The sequence below is a fragment of the Schistocerca piceifrons genome, chromosome 3 (genome assembly GCF_021461385.2).
Source record: "Schistocerca piceifrons isolate TAMUIC-IGC-003096 chromosome 3, iqSchPice1.1, whole genome shotgun sequence".
In the NCBI taxonomy this organism is placed as follows: domain Eukaryota; kingdom Metazoa; phylum Arthropoda; class Insecta; order Orthoptera; family Acrididae; genus Schistocerca; species Schistocerca piceifrons.
Genome location: NC_060140.1, coordinates 926,841,312 through 926,861,506, shown reverse-complemented (window position 1 = coordinate 926,861,506; position 20,195 = coordinate 926,841,312). Strand labels below are relative to the sequence as shown.

Here is a 20,195-nt window from a genome sequence, read left to right as displayed (position 1 = left end):
TCCTTACTCAGTTGTGGTACACTGCTTTAATAAATTAATGTATGTACACCACCAAATGCTTGGATCCCTAGACTAGAGTTCAGAGCATTGTCTGTAAGTGTAAAATATTTCTCAATTATAGTACCCAATATGTGGTATAAATCATTTTGAACTTTTTAAGTCTGCCAGATTATGAAGTAGAAAGTCGAAGCTAGTTGTAGTAAAATGAAGTTTTTAGCGTTTACGTTGGTATACATAAAAACGTACTTTAAAAAGAACTTGTGTAATGTTCTCATCTCAGTATTATATTGAGGGCATATTATCATTGATGGACCTAAGAACTATTCTCAGTACCCATGTACACTGAGCACAGTAAGAAAGTCAGCTGTCACTAATGTGAAAGATGTACAGTACTTCGAATCATAAGACCAAGGAAATAACATCTCATGAAGTAATACTATGAAATAAGAGTGGCACAATTACAAGAAAAATGAGGAAATCGAAGATTCTTACCTACTACATAACATATGGCAAAGTGAATGCACATTACTTAAAAAACAAAAGAAAAAAACATCTGTAACTTTAGTACCTGACATCTATTAAATATTTACCTCAGTATTCCACTATAATTAAGTAATCTTGTATATACAGCAACAAGAGTATCAAAATTATGACGTACAAAGAATTTGATTAAACACAGTTTGGAACTTCTTGTTCTCTCTAACGACCTGAATGAAGACACAGAATGAATACATTGTGTACAGACGAAGGAAGTTACTATGACATGCTTATTGGTCTGCAGATTAACCAGAAACTATATCATATGCGAAATATAGAGTTTTCAGAATAGTATAATTGCTGAATCAGTGACTGATGTCAGGGAGACTTACCAGGTGGGTAGACGGCAATGTACATGACGAATGTCGTTACAGGAAGCCAGCCCAGCGATGAGACATCTTTTCCTGATGAAGCCATTTGGAAATATATTGCCAGGACAACCTGCATGAAAAAATATGTCACGTCAATGAAACCGTATCAAGGCTGTAGGGAACACATTTGACTCCAACTCAGTGAAATTGGCGGACCAAAGGAGAATAGGCGTTGTAATAATTTAATTTTGGTTCCATCAGGACATTTCTATGTACAGAGGAAAAAAAATTAAGTTTATCAACTGCTTCACCGTATACTGTTGCGACCACGATTATATTCAAGCAAAAAAGTACTATGTAGAATTGCTTTTTATTTCATGCGGTTCACGCTTTCTAAGAATCACATGACAAGCCACACGTTTTCGAGTGGACACACACAAATATGGTGATTTCTATTTTCAGTTTTCTCTTTACTTTACCTTGGTTTTCTTTTTTTTAAAAAAGTGGAATTCCAAGAGTGTATACGCATAGAGCCGGATGGAAAGGAGTATTCATTTCACAGTCTCCTTTCTTTGAATGTCTGAAAACGGCTTAGAGTGTAACGATGGTGTTATACTGTAGTACAAATGATTCAAATAGCTCTAAGCACTATGGGACTTAGCACCCGAGGTCATCAGTCCCCTAGACTTATAACTATTTAAACCTAACTAACCCAAGGACATCACACACATCCATGCCCGACGCAGGATTCGAACCTGCGACCGTAGCGGCCGCGTGGTTCCGGACTGAAGCGCCTAGAACCGCTCGGCCACAGCGGTCGGTCTATACTGTAGTACAGCCAGCAGCAGTTTTGGGTATATTATCCCGTCATCTGCGATGTTCCATTATCGGCCACTGGCTGATCACATTTCACATTTACTATGGCCACATCCGTAGTGACGCTGAGCTTCAATGAACGACGTATGTGACTGGAAGGAGGTTACTGAAAGATGTCTCAGAGACCTTGTAGCGCCAACCTCGCGACCTCTGTATCTCGAGTTGTAAGCCTCCACGACGTCGCTTTTAACTGTATACATTGAGGTTATTAATGTTGTGTGTAGTTGAGACAGGAGGTCATGTTGTGGACATTTATCATCTCTGGACCAGACCTCGCACATGGCACCTTTGCGTCTCGTGGGCAGATGCTTTTCCGATCCGGATCGAGAGTCGTCGTGTTTCGATAGTCCAGGCGGTAGACTACTTCCCTGCGAAAGGCCAAGCTCTTAAATTCGAGTCCTAGTCTGGTAGTTTTTATGTGCAACAAAGTTTCCGATCAACTGACACTCAATGCAGACTGAAAATTCTTTTTGCATCAGTCTACATTCTGTTGTTCAGTGGAGTAGAAAATCTCTAATACCTGTTTTTCATCCCTGCAACAAACCGAAATATAATCGTGATGGCAATATTAATGGATCTTTAGTATATTTCATTTTATGATACATGCTCATCACCATTTTTTGTGATCTGTCTAAAGTATTCGACATTTCAAATCATAAAATCATTTTGGAGAAATTTATAATTTGTTGCTTTTAATGTGCCCCGAGTATTTAGTTAAATTTTGGACCTGCTTATTCTTTTGCTATACATAAATAACCTACCACAATATACATGCAAAAAAACGGCTTTCTTTGCTGTTGTTTCAGCCATCATCTACAGGCAATCGTCTAGAATACTGACAAAACCATCACAATACTGCAATTGATATAAGAAATATGTTGTTAGGAACCAGAGTACTCGTAGCATTAAAAAATCTAACAATAGAAAAAGGTTCCTTCATTCACGTTGGACACAGAAAATGGCAGTTACAGTGCTAAGTTTCGACAACAGAGAGAACACAAGAAGAACCGTAAGCTCTCAACCATTTTCCAGACGACACAAAGCTGTTTCTCTTACGAATCATGAATCTGATTTGACACCCTCTGAAAAAGCCTTGTAAACAGGGAAAAACACGTCTCGGTGCGCAAATAAAATAAAGAAAACAAATATACAGCATGCAAGAGGTGTTTTTCTTTCGAACTACTGCAATTTATATATCACTAAAACTTGTAATTATAAAATAGTACACACGGCAGGGTCATGGGTTTTATTTATTTTTATCTTATCTGAATGCCAACGGCCTTGCCGCAGTGGAACGCCGGTTCCCGTCAGATCACCAAAGTTAAGCGCTGTCGGGCTCGGCTAGAACTTGGATGGGTCACCGTCCGTATTTAACGAGTGCTGTTGACCAGCTGGGTACGCTGAGCCCTGTGAGGCCAATTGAGGGGTTGTAGCGGCACCGGTCACGAAAACTGACAACGACCGAGAAAGGGGTGTACTGACCACATGTCCGTCCGTTGGTCTGGGGAGTAAAGGGACCAAACTACGGAGTCATCAGTCCCTCATGCCCCTCCGTATTCGCATCCGGTGATGCCTAGAGGCTGAGAACGACACGGTGGCTGGTCGGTAGCGTTGGTCCTTCAAGGCCTGCTAGGATGATGTTTGTTTGTATCTTATCCGAATGACAGAAACAACGTGAAAAGAGTTCTATATCAACGATAAAACATAGGTACCCACAATTTGAAGAAATCAGACATTATTACCAAAACGACCCTAGATGAAATATAAGAAGTACAATACGCAAAGTTTTAGCGCTACAAATAGATCACAACCTTAACGGGAAACCTCACCCCCTAGAATTAATAAAACTTCACAATTCAGCTGTTTTCAGTACGCATGATTGCTGCTATAGGTGTTTTAAAACTGAATAAACTAATTTATTCCGCCTGTTTACACTCACTAATTAATTATGAAATAATTTTCTGGGAAGACTCACCGTAGAAGGACAGTAATTTGAGAATATAGAAGCATGTAAACAGAATTATATTTGTTTAATTCTAGACCGTCTTGCAAACACCTCTTAAAAAAACTATAGATTTTGACAACTACTTCACGGTTTATCTGTATACAGTCATTAATCTCCTTTGTCATTATTAACATATCTATTTCCCAAAAAAATAGTGAACGTCTTGAGAGCAAGAACATAAAACATGAACCAGACACAACCTTTACAGGGGTCACATACATGGGCACATGTATATTCAACAACCTACCCGATCACACTAAATATTATGTAGATGATGTGGCGCAGTTTAAGTCTAAAATAAAGAACTGCCTATGGTGCAAGTCCTGGCAATCCACTGAAGAGCATCTTCACACAAAAAGTCTTAAATTTAATGTCTAGTTTATTGTTACAATCAGCAGCGAAACACAGTAATGTATACATTTCATTGTCGTTGTTGTTGTTGCGGTCTCTAGTCCAAAGAATGGTTTGATACAATATTCCTGTGTAAGGATCTTCATCTCTATTTTAACTACTGTAACCCACATACATTTGAACATTCTTACTGTATACATCCATTGGTCTCCCTCTGCAATTTATACTCTTCCACCCTTTCAAATTCCTGCCCGTTACCAGATTGACTATTACTTGATGCCTCAGTAGGCGTCATGTTGGGCTATAAATTTATTTTCCCCAAGTTGATTTAGTACTTCCTGCGTCCTAATTACTCATCTAATTTTAGCATTATTCTACAGCACCATATTTCAAAAGGTTATATTCTCTTCTTGTCTGACCAGCTTATTCTTCACATTTCACTTCCGCCCAAGGCTACACTCAAGAAAAATATGTACACAAAAGACTTCCTAGCACTTAAGTTAATATCAGATGTTAAAAAAATTCTCTTCTTTACAAAAGCTTTTGTTGCTATAGTGTTATAACCAGCATTGGACATCCTCTCTACTACAGCCATGCACTTAACTTAAGCAGAATGCGCATATTTCCGTATCCCAGACAGCACTCTCAGTCTGGCCCATGGAATACCGAAAGGAGGGTGGTACAACCCCCTTCCATGTAAAGGTTACTTAAAACACTTCGGATTCAGTCCGGCAACTTAGTTTTCTGCTATTTTTATCATACTTCTACCCTGTGCTCGGTGAAGGAATTCATAGGGACCAGTTTGTTCTACTTCATAGCTCACATCAGCAACGTCTTTTCTTTCCGTAGTCCCCATCATGACTCAACTCTGAAATGTCTTGATGTGTGAATAATTGAATGTACCGGTAGATATCAGGGCAGTTTCCTTCTCTTTCTGTGTAGACTCGTGGTAATTTTCCATTGAGTCATATTCAAACATGCTCCTAACCTGGAGTGGTCTGAAGCAACGATCATCTCGCCTTGTTAACGTCTTTTGAGTGACCAAATAGTGATTGTACAAAATGGAAATTTTGCACTGGATTATTTTCAACCATGTCCAGTAACCGCCTTTTTTAATCAGCATCTTTTGACTGGCCAAGCAGCCACCAGCAAGTTTAGCGCTTTTGCGACCGATCCAATGATTCCCCCCCTCCCCCCCCCCACAAACACACACAAACACACATCGTAAAAAAACTGCACCTGATGCTGAACCAATGCATTCAGCACGATCGATAGTGGGATTCAGCACTTTCTTCCGTGGTTATTAGTATTAATACATACTTCCATTGTATGAAGTTAATATTTGAAATGATTACTCTTGTTTATTTTTCCGTGAACTACGAGTGCGGCCCTTCCTACCAAATTAACATTGTGTGAAGTCCTCACGCCCTTCAGTTTACTGATGTTTTCTATTGTCATCATTCTGATAGCTTTTCCGTTCGTGTATGATTATTCAGCTTAAATTTGTACATCTGTGTAGTGCCAGCTACCATGTGGATTGTGAGTGTTGTTCCTCCCACTAGGAGATGGCTAATCAAATAATTTTCATCTCCTCGAATAGAAGGAATACCTTAATGTGTGTCAAACTTGTGAGTGTTCAAATTTACCAATTTTATTACATTTTTACCGGTTAGTGCCCACTCTCAATAGGCCCATATCGTTGCCTCACACTCAACTCCTTGAATAGAGTGAATACCCATAGACCAGAGAGCTATTCGATAGGATGTGATTTGTTGGAATTATCGAGCGTTTATGGAATATAGTAGACTTGGATGTTGCGAGATTTAGAGTTGTTTCACTCCCTAAAGTACCCACATTTCGCGTACTGATGTTAATGTTAAAGAGTATTGGTAGTAATCCTCCATGCACCTTAAGGAACCACGTTGATTTGTTTTTGTTTCTCGGTGCACTACACACGCAGTGAGAATGAAGGGATTTTTCTGTTAATAAACTTCCATTTCATAAAACATGAGTCACTTTTTCTCTGAACCTCACTCATAGCTCACCATATTCCTAATTTTCTTATGGAACCTCTAATAGAAAGACCACTTCACTTGAGAATGTATGGTGGATATGCACGGTGGGCGAGAAGTTCCTGTACCCTTGTAACCCCGTTCAGAATCAAATGTTGTTATGCAGGATAGTAGCTACGTTACTTCTTATCAGTTGTTAGAATCAATTGTTGTAGTTCATTTTTACATGTTTTCGTAGTCGCAGTGAGGAGTCATAGTTACACCTGTGAGGAGCACTTAGTGACAAGTGAGTGGGTTCACGAACGACAACATACAGGGCAAGACAATGAGACATACTATGGAAGCATTCCAGGAAAGATTTAATAAGGCTCCGCAGCGAAAGGTAACACCTCCGTATTGCAAAAGACGTGCTTTTGCCTTTGGCAGTGTCAAAGAGAGACTGCGGAGTGGAAGGAAGAAGGCACGAGAAGAAACATGGCTGGGGTCCCTGTTTCGATTGCACAATCTTCTATGAAGTCGACACTCAAACGTGCATCGGAACTCGGTATATCGAGGATAATAATACGAAATCACATGAAGAAATACCTTAAACTCAGGCCTTTTCGACTGATGTTCGTAAACGAGTCGTTGGATACAGACGAGAATGATCGTGTTTTAGCACGCCGTGCTCTGTTATGTAGTTTCCAAATGCAGTGAATCCTGTCAAGGTTATGTTTTCAGATTGATGTTGTATTTATCGCAGCTCACTTCCTCGAAATATTGTCGTTTGGGCCAAAGAGAATCCTCATTACACAGTCGAGTTAGAAAGGAACTCGCTTGACGTAATGATATGGGCAGCGATGACATCACATCTGCTTGGACCACACTTTTTTGAATGGAGTGTGATTGGCGCCATTTATTGACACGTGTTACAAACGTGGCTAATAGTTCAGCTTGAGGAAAGGGGCCACACAGGCTGCATGTGCAGATACATGCACCTTGATGACTCTCCATAACGAGATGTCATGTGAGGTGAGGTCACAACAGGTGTTGCTGATGAACCATGACTTATCCACCGTCCTGGAAAGTGTTCAATTAGGAACTCGCGCACTTCACGACCGTAGTTAGGAGGCACACCGTCTTGCTGCAACCACGTCGTTATCCTACAAAGAACTACGCAATGCTGTTGAGGATGCATTTCGCACTGTAACACCGGACATGCTCAAAAATATGTCAAGAAGAACGTGGAGGCATATGCAAATGTGCTTACAGCTTGATTGGGAATATACAGATATAATGGACACTTAATACTTAGGAAGCACACGTGCTAAAATAAAACAGATGAATTAGAATTACATGATGATGTAACAGGAAATGCTGCAAAATGGTTCAAATGTTATATCTCTGCCAGGAAACAAAGGGTTTTATTAGGAAAGAGACATGTATTAAGCTATCAGGAATCATCCAACTGGGAACTAATTACATATGGGGGTCCCACAAGGTTCCATTTTAGGGCCCTTACGTTTTCTTGTGTATATCAATGACCTTTCATTAGTAACATTACCACATGCCAAGTTCGTTTTGTTTGCCGATAATACAAACATTTCAATAAATAGCAAATAAAGTGTAGTCTTAGAAAGATCGGCTAGTAAAATATTTTTGGACATTGATCACTGATTCCTAGCCAATTATTTGTCACTAAACTTTGAAAAAACACATTACATGCAGTTCAGAACTGTAAGGGGTGTCCCACGAGTATATGCCTAACATACGATGACAAGCACATAGAAGAAGTGTACAGTGTTAAATTCTTGGGATTACAGCTTGATAATAAATTCAACTGGGAGAAGCACACCACAGAACTGCTGAAGCATCTTAACAAATCTCTATTTGCAATGCTAATTGTGTCAGACATGGGGGATATAAACATGAAAAAGCTGCCATACTATACTTACGTTCATTCCATAATGGCATGTGGGATTATCTTTTGGGTAATTCATCAAACCAAGCTAAAGTTTTCCAGGCACAAGAACGTGCAGCAAGAGTTATATCTGGTGTGAACTCAAGAACATCCTGTTGAAGCCTGTTTAGGGAACTAGGGATATTGACTACTGCTTCCCAATATATTTATTGCTTAATCAAATTTGTCATTAAAAATATATCACTTTTTCAAACAAACAGCTCAGTTCATGGAATCAATACTAGAAATAAGAATAATCTTCACAAGGATTTAAAGTCACTCTTCTACAAAAAGGTGAAGGAGAAGCCTAAAGGATTTATTGGTGGCCAACTCCTTCTACTCCATTAATGAATTTCTCAGTAGAGCCAACTGATTTGTGTGTGTGTGTGTATGTGTGTATAAAAGTACAATACAACTTCTGCACAATTTCAGTACAGGAATGTGTTCATTATAAATAAGTATTATAGTAGTTCTATTACATGTTTATTACCTTATAAATAAAAAACTTTTTTATTTTAATTCCAGTATATTAGTGTTTGTAAAATGATTCTTTCAAATAGTGTTCATTAAAAAATGACGATCATTCCACTTGGGACCTGTGGAAAGGCACATTAGCTTATTTATTTGACTTGTAAATATTTGTCACGTATTATTGTTTTTCTGACATGTTCTACATCCTGGAGGACCTCCTCCCTACGGATCAATTGGAATGAAAGGAAGTCTAATCTAATCTAATCTATTACAAGAGTTACAGGGACTTCCCGCCCACCCTGTATATTGACACATTTTTCCCTATGTCATCGAGTCGAAGCCTCAGTATGAAGTCAGTTGCCTATCTGATTAACGTAGAGGCTCATAAAATAAATTACTGTTCAACTTAGGATGACATTGTACACAGTGGCACTGAAGTATGGAAATGTTGCTTCCCCCAGTTCTCAAGAGTCATCACGCTTTTCCAGGGTCCATGGTATAGGGCGAAATTAGTGTCCCGGAGAATAATACGAATAAGAGTAGGAATCACTTTTAATACGATTGAGATAATGTGCAAATCAAAGAAGCTGCACCATACCATCGTTAGAGATTGCTGAGCGTTCCAGGCAGCATTGTTCCAGCTAAGCGGTTATGCAGCTAGAATTAATACTAAATATGGTTAATGAATTGATATTCGAGGGTCGTACCGGAAGTAATGTCTCCTATTTTTTTGCGGTGACTCTGGACGTCCGCGCCAGATGGTATATTGCTTGAACCTTCCTCTTTCCTTTGCAGGTGGTTCCATTGTTCTGTGGTAGTTGCCGCCAGCAGAGGAGTGTTCAAAATGGAGTCTGATATGGACGCGCGTATAAAACAGCGATGTGTGACTGAATTTCTCGCTAGTGAAGAAACTGCGCCAATTGAAATCTATGGATGCATGCGGAAGGTGTATGGAGACTATACAAGCCGCGCGGAGTCACCGCGCGGTTTGAGGCGTCATGTCACGGACTGCGCGGCCCCTCCCGCCGGAGGTTCGAGTCCTCCCTCGGGCATGGGTGTGTGTGTTGTTCTTAGCATAAGTTAGTTTAAGTAGTGTGTAAGTCTAGAGACCGATGACCTAAGCAGTTTGGTCCTTTAGGAATTCACACACATTTGAACATTCGAGACTATACTATAGACGTGAGGAATGTGAGGCGATGGGTACAGCATTGAAGGTGGTGGAAAGGATGTGCATGACAAGCCACGGCCCGGTCGAACCTGCACATCTGTCATCCCTCGCAAAGAAGAGCGTCTTGATCAACTCATCCGTGCTGATCGGCGTATAACGACCAGAGAATTGTGTGCAAAGCTAAATGTCTGCTGTAATGCCATTGAAACAATGTTGGAACGTCTTGGTTATCGCAAGCCTGTGCGAGATGGATGCCTCGGATGCTTACAGAAGAACAAAAAACTCATCGAATGCAAATTTGTCGGGTCCTGCTGGATCAATATGAAGCTGAAGGTGACAATTTTCTGAGTAGCATCGTCACCGAGATGAGACTTGGTGTCATGACTACGAGCCGGAATCCAAAACACTGTCCATAGAATGGCGACATGCGAATTCTCCATCAAAGAAGAAGACACAGCCGTCTGTAGGCAAAGTGGTGTGCACAGTCTTCGGGAATAGCCGCGTGTCGTTCGTTTGGTTGTCCTGGAGCCTCGAGAAACTGTCAATTCACCCCGCTACAAGACGACACTAAGTCCTACGACCTCATCCAGAAACGCACCCTCTCGAAACATGGACAGCAAGCTACACCGCGATGCAGACCTCCTCTCTTGCAGAGTCTGCCACTTGAGTTTATTAAACATCTCCGTAACGCTATCACGGTTACCAAATAACCCTGTGACGAAACGCGCCGCTCTTCTTTGGATCTTCTCTATCTCCTCCGTCAACCCGACCTGGTACGGATCCCACACTGATGAGCAATACTCAAGTATAGGTCGAACGAGTGTTTTGTAAGCCACCTCCTTTGTTGATGGACTACATTTTCTAAGCACTCTCCCAATGAATCTCAACCTGGCACCCGCCTTACCAACAATTAATTTTATATGATCATTCCACTTCAAATCCTTCCCTACGCATACTCCCAAATATTTTACAGAAGTAACTGCTACCAGTGTTTGTTCCGCTATCATATAATCATACAATAATGGATCCTTCTTTCATGTATTCGCAATACATTACATTTGTCTATTTTAAGGGTCAGTTGCCACTCCCTGCACCAAGTGCCTATCCGCTGCACATCTTCCTGCATTTCGCTGCAATTTTCTAATGCTGCAACTTCTCTGTACACTACAGCATCATCTGCGAAAAGCCGCATGGAACTTCCGACATTATCTGCTAGGTCATTTATATATACTGTGAAAAGCAATGGTCCCATAGTACTCCCCTGTGGTACGCCAGAGGTTACTTTAACGTCTGTAGACGTCTCTCCATTGAGAACAACATTCTGTGTTCTGTTTGCTAAAAACGTCAATCCAGCCACACAGCTGGCCTGATATTCCGTAAGCTCTTACTTTGTTTATCAGGCGACAGTGCGGAACTGTATCGAACCCCTTCCAGAAGTCAAGGAAAATGGCATCTACCTGGAAACCTGTATCTAATATTTTCTGGGTCTCGTGGACAAATAAAACGAGTTGGGTCTCACACGATCGCTGTTTCCGGAATCCTTGTTGATTCCTACAGAGTAGATTCTGGGTTTCCAGAAATGACATGATACGCGAGCAAAAAACGTGTTCTAAAATTCTACAACAGATCGATGTCAGAGAAATAGCCCCTATAGTTTTGCGCATCTGCTCGACGACCCTTCTTGAAAACTGGAACTACCTCTGCTCTTTTCCAATCATTTGGAACCTTCCGTTCCTCTAGAGACTTGCGGTACACGGCTGTTCGAAGGGGGGCAAGTTCTTTCGCGTACTTTGTGTAGAATCGAATTGGTATCCCGCTCTTTTGGATATCTTTTGGATGTCTTGTAGCCTGGAGAAATTGTCAATTCAGCACCCTACAAGACGGCACTAACTAAGTTGAAAGTCCGACTTTCTAGGGTAAGGCCAGAGAAGAAGACCAACTTTCACCTGCAACATAATAACGCTAGGTCCCACACCAGTTTTGCGACCACGAACTTATTGCAAAATTCGGCCGGACTGTCTTACCACATCCACCGTACTATTCCGATTTAGCGCCTTCAGACTTCCGTCTCTTTGGGCATCTGCATTACGTGGCGAGCATTTTCAAGACTCGGATGCTGTTGTCAGAGCTGTAAGGAGACGGTAGTCGTCGGCCTTTCCCGAGTTTTACAAGCGCGACATGCAGACTCTGGTTCATCGTTGGCACTAGTGCATAACGAATGTAGCTGAATATGTGGAAAAATGACAGTCTGAAGCTGAAACATTTGCTCTGTTTAGCTGTGCTATTGTGATTTATGTATCTCCTGTAGTTTCCATGAATAAAAATAGGAGGCATTACTTTCGGAACGACCCTAGTACATCACTGCAGTAGTGTACGTTAAAGTTCAAGTGAAAGAAGGATGCTATGGTTCAGCAGTTATGATAATGAAACCACAAAATTTTCCCAAACATTTTGCAATAAGTTTACGTCCGATGGTAAGATGGTCGGTGCTGCCAAAGCAGAGCTACTAAACACAGCCATCCGAAATACCTTCACAAAAGACGACGAAGTAAATATTCCTGAATTCGAATCGAGAACAGCTGCCAACATGAATAACGTAGAAGTAAATATCCTCCGAGCAGTGAAGCAACTTAAATCACTTCATAAAAGCACGTCTTCTGGTCCAGATGTATACCAATTAGGTTCCTTTCGGAGTATGCTGATGCATTAGCTCCATACTTAACAATCATATACAACCGTTCGCTCGACGAAAGATCCGTACCCAAAGACTGGAAAATTGCATAGGTCACACCAATATTCAAGAAAGGTAGTAGGAGTTATCCACTAACGTCGATGTGCAGCAGGATTTTAGAACATATGTTGCGTTCTAACATTATGAATTACCTCGAAGGAAACGGTCTATTGACACACAGTCAACATGGGTTTAGAAAACATCGTTAATGTGAAACACAAATAGCTCTTTATTCATACGAAGTACTGAGTGCTATTGGCAAGGGATTTCAGATTGATTCCGTATTTCTGGATTTCCAGAAGGCTCGTAGTGAAATAGCGTGCTTATGGAATATCGTCTCAGTTATGTAACTGTGATTTCCTGGCCGGCCGTTGGTGGCCGAGCGGTTCTAGGCGCTTCAGTCTGGAACCGCGCGACCGCTACGGTTGCAGGTTCGAATCCTGCCTCGAGCGTGGATGTGTGTGATGTATTTAGGTTAGTTAGGTTTAAGTAGTTCTAAGTTCTAGGGGACTGATGACCTGAGATGTTAAGTCTCATAGTTCTCAGAGCCATTTTTTTGTGATTTCCTGTCGTTGTAATTGACGGAAAGTCATCGAGTAAAACAGAAGTGATTTCTGGCGTTCCCCAAGGTAGTGTTATAGCCCCTATGCTGTTCCTTATCTATATAAGCGATTTGGGAGACAATCTGAGCAACTGTCTTCGTTTGTTTGCAGATGACGCTGTCGTTTATCGACTAATAAAGTCATCAGAGGATAAAAAAAATTGCAAAACGGTTTAGAGGAAATATCTGAATGGTGCGAAAAGTGGCAGTTGGCCTTAAATAATGAAAAGTGTGAGGTCATTCACGTGAGTGCTAAAAGGAACTCGTTAAACTTCGGCTACACGATAAATAAGTCTAATCTAAAGGCCGTAAATTCAACTAAATACCTAGGTATTACAATTACGAACAATTTAAATTGGAAGGAACACACAGAAAATGTTGTGGGGAAGGCTAACCAAAGTCTGCGTTTTATTGGCAGGACACTTAGAAACTGTAACAGACCTACTAAGGAGACTGCCTACATGTTGTGTACATAGTTCCGCGTAGTCAGGGCGTACACAACTTTCCCATTAGAGCGCGCCCCGCTAAGTACAACAGCGCAGGCGCAGCGCTCATCCGTCTCCGCACTATGAGATGGCGCTGTCTTAGAGACGGACCAAATTCTGCTTCCGCCGATCCACGTATTAATATGTAACACAGCCAATGAGATTGCTGCTAACGTAGAACCTTTTCTCCTCGCGTATCACACTCGCGCAGTGATACCTGAACGCTCGAGGTATTACAACGAGTGTACAGACCTCCGATTAGTCAGTCTGCATTAGTCTGTAGTCAAGTTTCAGTCTGCGTCTAATAAGATTATCATATTCCTGTACATAGCCATGAAGAGAAATGTATAGACAGTTTGTCAAGTATCGGAGATATGTGAGAATAATATTAACGTACCAAGACCAAAGGAACTTCAGATTGTCAATTGTATACAGCATCCAGAATCAAGTTACGTAATATCTATGCTTTTTATTATTTTAATAAATGTGTGTGAAAATTAATCAATTTCTATTTAAAGTTGGTCACCGTCAATCTGCTACTCTAGGAGGAGGAGGAGATTAGTGTTTAACGTCCCGTCGACAACGAGGTCATTAGAGACGGAGCGCAAGCTCGGGTGAGGGAAGTATGGGGAAGGAAATCGGCCGTGCCCTTTCAAAGAAAGCATCTCGGCATTTGCCTGAAGCGATTTAGGGAAATCACGGAAAACCTAAACCAGGATGGCCGGAGACGGGATTGAACCGTCGTCCTCCCGAAAGCGAGTCCAGTGTGCTAACCACTGCGCCACCTATCTGCTACTATAAACGTGCAAGTGGCATTTCTATCGTCTGACCTAATGGCAGAAGATAAACACGCCACGATAAGACCACGAGACATATTGCTGACACTCGCCTACTTCGTTAGAGCGACAAGTCAAATAATCTGATGGTGTGTTTACCGAAGGTCTTACAGTACGCACACCACACTACACTACGCTTGTCTGTCCATATTTAGAATACTATTGGGCGGTGTGGGATCCTTACCAGATAGGACTGACGGAGTGCATCGAAAAAATTCAAAGAAAGGCAGCACGTTTTGTATTATCGCGAAATATGGGAGAGAGTGTCACAGAAATGATACAGGATTTGGGATGGACATCATTAAAAGAAAGGCGTTTTTCATTGTGACGTAATCTTCTCACGAAATTCCAATCACGAACTTTCACCTCTGAATGCAAAAATATTTTGTTGACACCGACTTACATAGGGAGGAACGATCACCACGATAAAATAATGGAAACCAGAGCCCGTACGGAAAGATATAGGTGTTAGTTCTTTCCGCGCGCTATACGAGATTGGAATATTAGAGAACTGTGAAGGTGGTTCGGTGAACCCTCTGCCAGGCACTTAAATGTGATTAGCAGAGTATTCATGTAGATGTAGATGAACGCTATGGTTCGACAGATCGAGGTGATGCAACGCAGCTAGCTCCTTATTCGTACGAAGTAATGGCCGCTGTCGACAGGGGATCTCAAGTTGATTCCGCATTTCTAGATTTCCGGAAAGCTTTTGACACCGTTCCTCACATGCTACTTCTAATCAAGCTGCGGGCCTATGGGGTATCGTCTCAGTTGTGCGACTGGATTTGTGAGTTCCTGTCAGGAAGTTCGCAGTAACAGATGGCAAATCATCGAGGAAAATTGAAGTGATATCAGGTGTACCCCAGGGAAGCGTCCTGGGACCTCTGCTGTTCCTGATCTTTTTAAATGACCTGGGTGACAATCTGAGCAGTTCTCTTAGGTTGTTCGCAGATGATGCTGTAATTTACCGTCTAGTAAGGTCATCCGAAGACCAGTATCAGTTGCAAAGCTATTTAGAAAAGATTGCTGTATGGTGTGGCAGGTGGCAGTTGACGCTAAATAACGAAAAGTGTGAGGTGATCCACATGAGTTCCAAAAGAAATCCGTTGGAATTCGATTACTCGATAAATAGTACAGTTCTCAAGGCTGTCAATTCAACTAAGTACCTGGGTGTTAAAATTACGAACAACTTCAGTTGGAAAGACCACATAGATCATATTGTGGGGAAGGCGAGCCAAAGGTTGCGATTCATTGGCAGGACACTTAGAAGATGCAACAAGTCCACCAAAGAGACAGCTTACACTACACTCGTTCGTCCTCTGTTAGAATACTGCTTCGCGGTGTGGGATCCTTACCAGGTGGGATTGGGGGAGGACATCGAAAGGTTGCAAAAAAGGGCAGCTCGTTTTGTATTATCACGTAATAGGGGAGAGAGTGTGGCAGATATGATACGCGAGTTGGGATGGAAGCCATTAAAGCAAAGACGTTTTTCGTCGAAGCGAGATCTATTTGCGAAATTTCAGTCACCAACTTTCTCTTCCGAATGCGAAAATATTTTGTTGAGCCCAACGTACATAGGTAGGAATGATCATCAAAATAAAATAGGAGAAATCAGAGCTCGAACAGAAAGGTTTAGGTGTTCGTTTTTCCCGCGCGCTGTTCGGGAGTGGAATGGTAGAGAGATAGTATGATTGTAGTTCGATGAACCCTCTGCCAAGCACTTAAATGTGAATTGCAAAGTAATCACGTAGATGTAGATGTAGATGTAGAAGAAGATCAATTTTCACCTGAAACATAACAACGCCAGGCTCCACACCAGTTCTGCGACCATGCAAAATTCGGCAGGACTGTCTTACCACATCCACCGTACTATCGCGATTTAGCAGCTTCAGACTTCCATCTCTTTCGGCATCTGGACTACGTGGCCAGCATTTTCAAGACTCGGATGCTGTTGTCAAATCTAGAAGGAGGCGGTTAGCGTCAGCCGGTTCCGAGTTTTACAAGCGCGACATGCAGACTGGTTCATCGTTGGCACAAGTGCATAACGAATGGTGGTGACTATATGGAAAAATGACAGTCTGAAGCTGAAATATTTACTCTGTTTAGCTGCGCTATTGTGATTTATGTATCTCCTGTAGTTTCCATGAATAAAAATGGGAGGCGTACCTTTCGGAACGACCCTTGTATATTACTGCAGTAGTGTGCGTTAAAGTTCAAGTGAAAGAAGGATGTTATGGTTCAGCAGTTATGTTAATGAAACCACAAAATTTTCCCAAACATTTTGCAACAAGAGACTGAGACTATCACTCTGCAGCGGGGTGTGCGCTGATATGAAACTTCCTGGCAGATTAAAACTGTGTGCCGAACCGAGACTCGAACTCGGGACCCTTGCTTTTCACGAGCAAGTGCTCTACCAACTCTTTCTTTTTTTTTTTTTTTAAATCTCATTTTGTTCGTTATAGTTCAAATGGCTCTGAGCACTATGCGACTTAACTTCTCAGGTCATCAGTCACCTAGAACTTAGAAGTAATTAAACCTAACTAACCTAAGGACATCACACACATCCACGCCCGAGGCAGGATTCGAACCTGCGACGGTAGCGGTCGCTCCGTTTCAATTGTTCGTGGCGGACGTCCCCTGACGCCCGTTGAAGTTCGTTATTGATCCATTCACTCAGTTTTTTTTATTACAGAGGGCAGCTAACCCTCTGACCGAACACGCTGAGCTACCGTGCCGGCATCCATCTGAGCTACCCAAACACGACTCACGCCCCGTCCTCACAGCTTTACTTTCGCCGGTACCTCGTCTGCTACTTTCCAAACTTCACAGAAGCTCTCCTGCGATCCTTGCACAACTAGCACTCTTGGAAGAATGGATATTGCGGAGATATGGCTTAGCCACAGCCTGGGGGCTGTTTGCAGAATGAGACTTTCACTCTGCAGCGGCGTGTGCGCTGCTATGAAACTTCCTGGAGTGCTAGTTCTGCAAGGTTCGCAGGAGAGCTTCTGTGAAGTTTGGAAAGTGCGAGACGAGGTACTGGCGGAATTAAAGCTGTGAGGACGTGGCCTGAGTCATGCTTGGGTAGCTCAGCTGGTAGAGCACTTGCCCGCGAAAGGCAAATGTCCCGAGTTCGACTCTTGGCCCGGCATATAGTTTTAATCTGCCAGGAAGTTTTATTTTGAAATAAGTTGAGGACCAATTGGATGAAAATCAGTGTGGGTTTAGGCCTATTAGAGGTTGTCAGGACTAGATCTTTAGCTTACGGCAAATAATGGAGAAGTGTTATGAGTGGAACAGGGAATTGTATCTATGCTTTATAGATCTAGAATAGGCATATGACCGGGTTCCTGGGAGGAAGTTATTGTCTGTTCTACGAGATTATGGAATAGGAGGCAAACTTTTGCAAGCAATTAAAGGTCTTTACATGGATAGTCAGGCAGCAGTTAGAGTTGACGGTAAATTGAGTTCATGGTTCAGAGTAGTTTCAGGGGTAAGACAAGGCTGCAACCTGTCTCCACTGTTGTTCATATTATTTATGGATCATATGTTGAAAACAATAGACTGGCTGGGTGAGATTAAGATATGTGAACACAAAATAAGCAGTCTTGCATATGCCGATGACTTAGTTGTGATGGCAGATTCGATTGAAAGTTTGCAAACTAATATTTCAGAGCTAGATCAGAAATGTAAGGACTATGGTATGAAGATTAGCATCTCCAAAACGAAAGTAATGGCAGTGGGAAAGAAATATAAACGGATTGAGTGCCAAATAGGAGGAACAAAGTTAGAACAGGTGGACGGTTTCAAGTACTTAGGATGCATATTCTCACAGGATGGCAACATAGTGAAAGAACTGGAAGCGAGGTGTAGCAAAGCTAATGCACTGAGTGCTCAGGTACGATCTACTCTCTTCTGCAAGAAGGAAGTCAGTACCAAGACTAAGTTATCTGTGCACCGTTCAATCTTTCGATCAACTTTGTTGTAAGGGAGCGAAAGCTGGGTGGATTCAATAAGGTTGAGGTTACGGATATGAAAGTAGCTAGGATGATTGCAGGTACTAGTAGATGGGAACAATGGCAGGAGGGTGTCCACAATGAGGAAATCAAAGAAAAACTGGGAGTGAACTCTATAGATGTAGCAGTCAGGGCGAACAGGCTTAGATGGTGGGGTCATGTTACACGCATGGGAGAAGCAAGGTTACCCAAGAGACTCATGAGTTCAGCGCAGAGGGTAGGAGGAGTCGGGGCAGACCAAGGAGAAGGTACCTGGATTCGGTTAAGAATGATTTTGAAGTAATAGGTTTAACATCAGAACAGGCACCAATGTTAGCACTGAATAGGGGATCATGGAGGAATTTTATAAGGGGGGCTATGCTCCAGACTGAACGCTGAAAGGCATAATCAGTCTTAAATGATGACGATGATGATGATGATAAGTTGACGTCAGATGGAAAGGTGGTCGCGAACGCTACGGTTCGACAGATCGAGATGTTGTGACTGCAGTATACGGGCAGTGCTTCACAGGAAAGGCGGGAGGAAACGTTGCAGTGGGCTGTACCTGTGAGATGCACATGCCGATGGCGGAGGCGATGAGCATGATCCTGCGGCCGAGGCGGTCGGCGAGCAGCGGCGTGGTGCACGACGCGGCCAGCATTACGATGCCGACGATGATGAGCGAGACGCTGCTGTCGATGCTGCTGCCCGTCATCTTGAAGATGGCCTCGCCGAAGAACAGCATCGCGTTGATGCCGGACAGCTGCTGGAACGTCATCAGCCCCAGCGTCAGGTAGAGGGCGCGCACGTTGCCCCGCGTCGACACCAGGTCGCGGAACGACGCCTCGTTCTTCTTCGCGTCTTCCACTGCCTCCTGGACACCCAAAACCAAACAGGTTAACACCAGAGGCGTCACGCGGCCAACGGCCTGTCGCAAGAACCTTTGATACGACCGCGCCTCAGGTACTTGGTTCTTTATTTCATCCGTCATAAATAATCTCTACCTGCCCAATTAAGGGTAGGATAGAAAATTTAAAAAGGGAAATGGATAGGTTAAAATTGGATATAGTGGGAATTAGTGAGGTTCGGTGGCAGGAGGAACAAGACTTTTGGTCAGGTGAATACAGGATTATAAATACAAAATCAAATAGGGGTAATGCAGGAGTAGGTTTAATAATAAATAAAACTATAGGATTGCGGGTAAGCTACTACAAACAGCACAGCGAACGCATTGTTATGGCCAAGATAGACACGAAGCCCACGCCTACGACAGTAGTACAGGTCTATATGCCAACTGGCTCTGCAGATGACGAAGAAATTGAAGAAATGTGTGATGAAATAAAAGAAATTATTCAGATAGTGAAGGGAGACGAAAATTTAATAGCCATGGGTGACTGGAATTCGGTAGTAGGAAAAGGGAGAGAAGGAAACGTAGTAGGTGATATGGATTGGGGGTAAGAAATGAAAGAGGAAGCCGCCTGGTGGAATTTTGCACAGAGCACAACTTAATCATAGCTAACACTTGGTTCAAGAATCATAAAAGAAGGTTGTATACATGGAAGACGTCTGGGGATACTGACAGGTTTCAGATAGATTATATAATGGTAAGACAGAAATTTAGGATCCAGGTTTTAAATTGTAGGACATTTCCAGGGGCAGATGTGGACTCTGACCACAATCTGTTGGTTATGAACTGTAGATTAAAACTGAAGAAATTGCAAAAAGGTGGGAATTTAAGGAGATGGAACCTGGATAAACTGACTAAACCAGAGGTTGTACAGAGTTTCAGGGAGAGCATAAGGGAACAATTGACAGAAATGGGGGAAAGAAATACAGTAGAAGAAGAATGCCTAGCTTTGAGGGATGAGGTAGTGAAGGCA

General features: G+C 42.3%; 1 protein-coding gene and 1 pseudogene across 1 annotated transcript in view; one reads left to right on the top strand and one right to left on the bottom strand.

The window, feature by feature from the left end:
• The window catches only part of LOC124789228 (facilitated trehalose transporter Tret1-like), an 85,105-nt gene that overhangs the window by 7,947 nt on the left and 56,963 nt on the right, over positions 1-20,195 (bottom strand). The window contains exons 4-5 of the mRNA XM_047256522.1: positions 18,881-19,189; positions 870-978 (exon numbers count right to left, since the gene is read on the bottom strand). Of these exons, the coding sequence (XP_047112478.1) occupies positions 870-978; positions 18,881-19,189 (418 nt within the window). The remainder of the gene's footprint in view (positions 1-869; positions 979-18,880; positions 19,190-20,195) is intronic.
• LOC124790333 lies at positions 2,996-3,113 on the top strand (annotated as a pseudogene).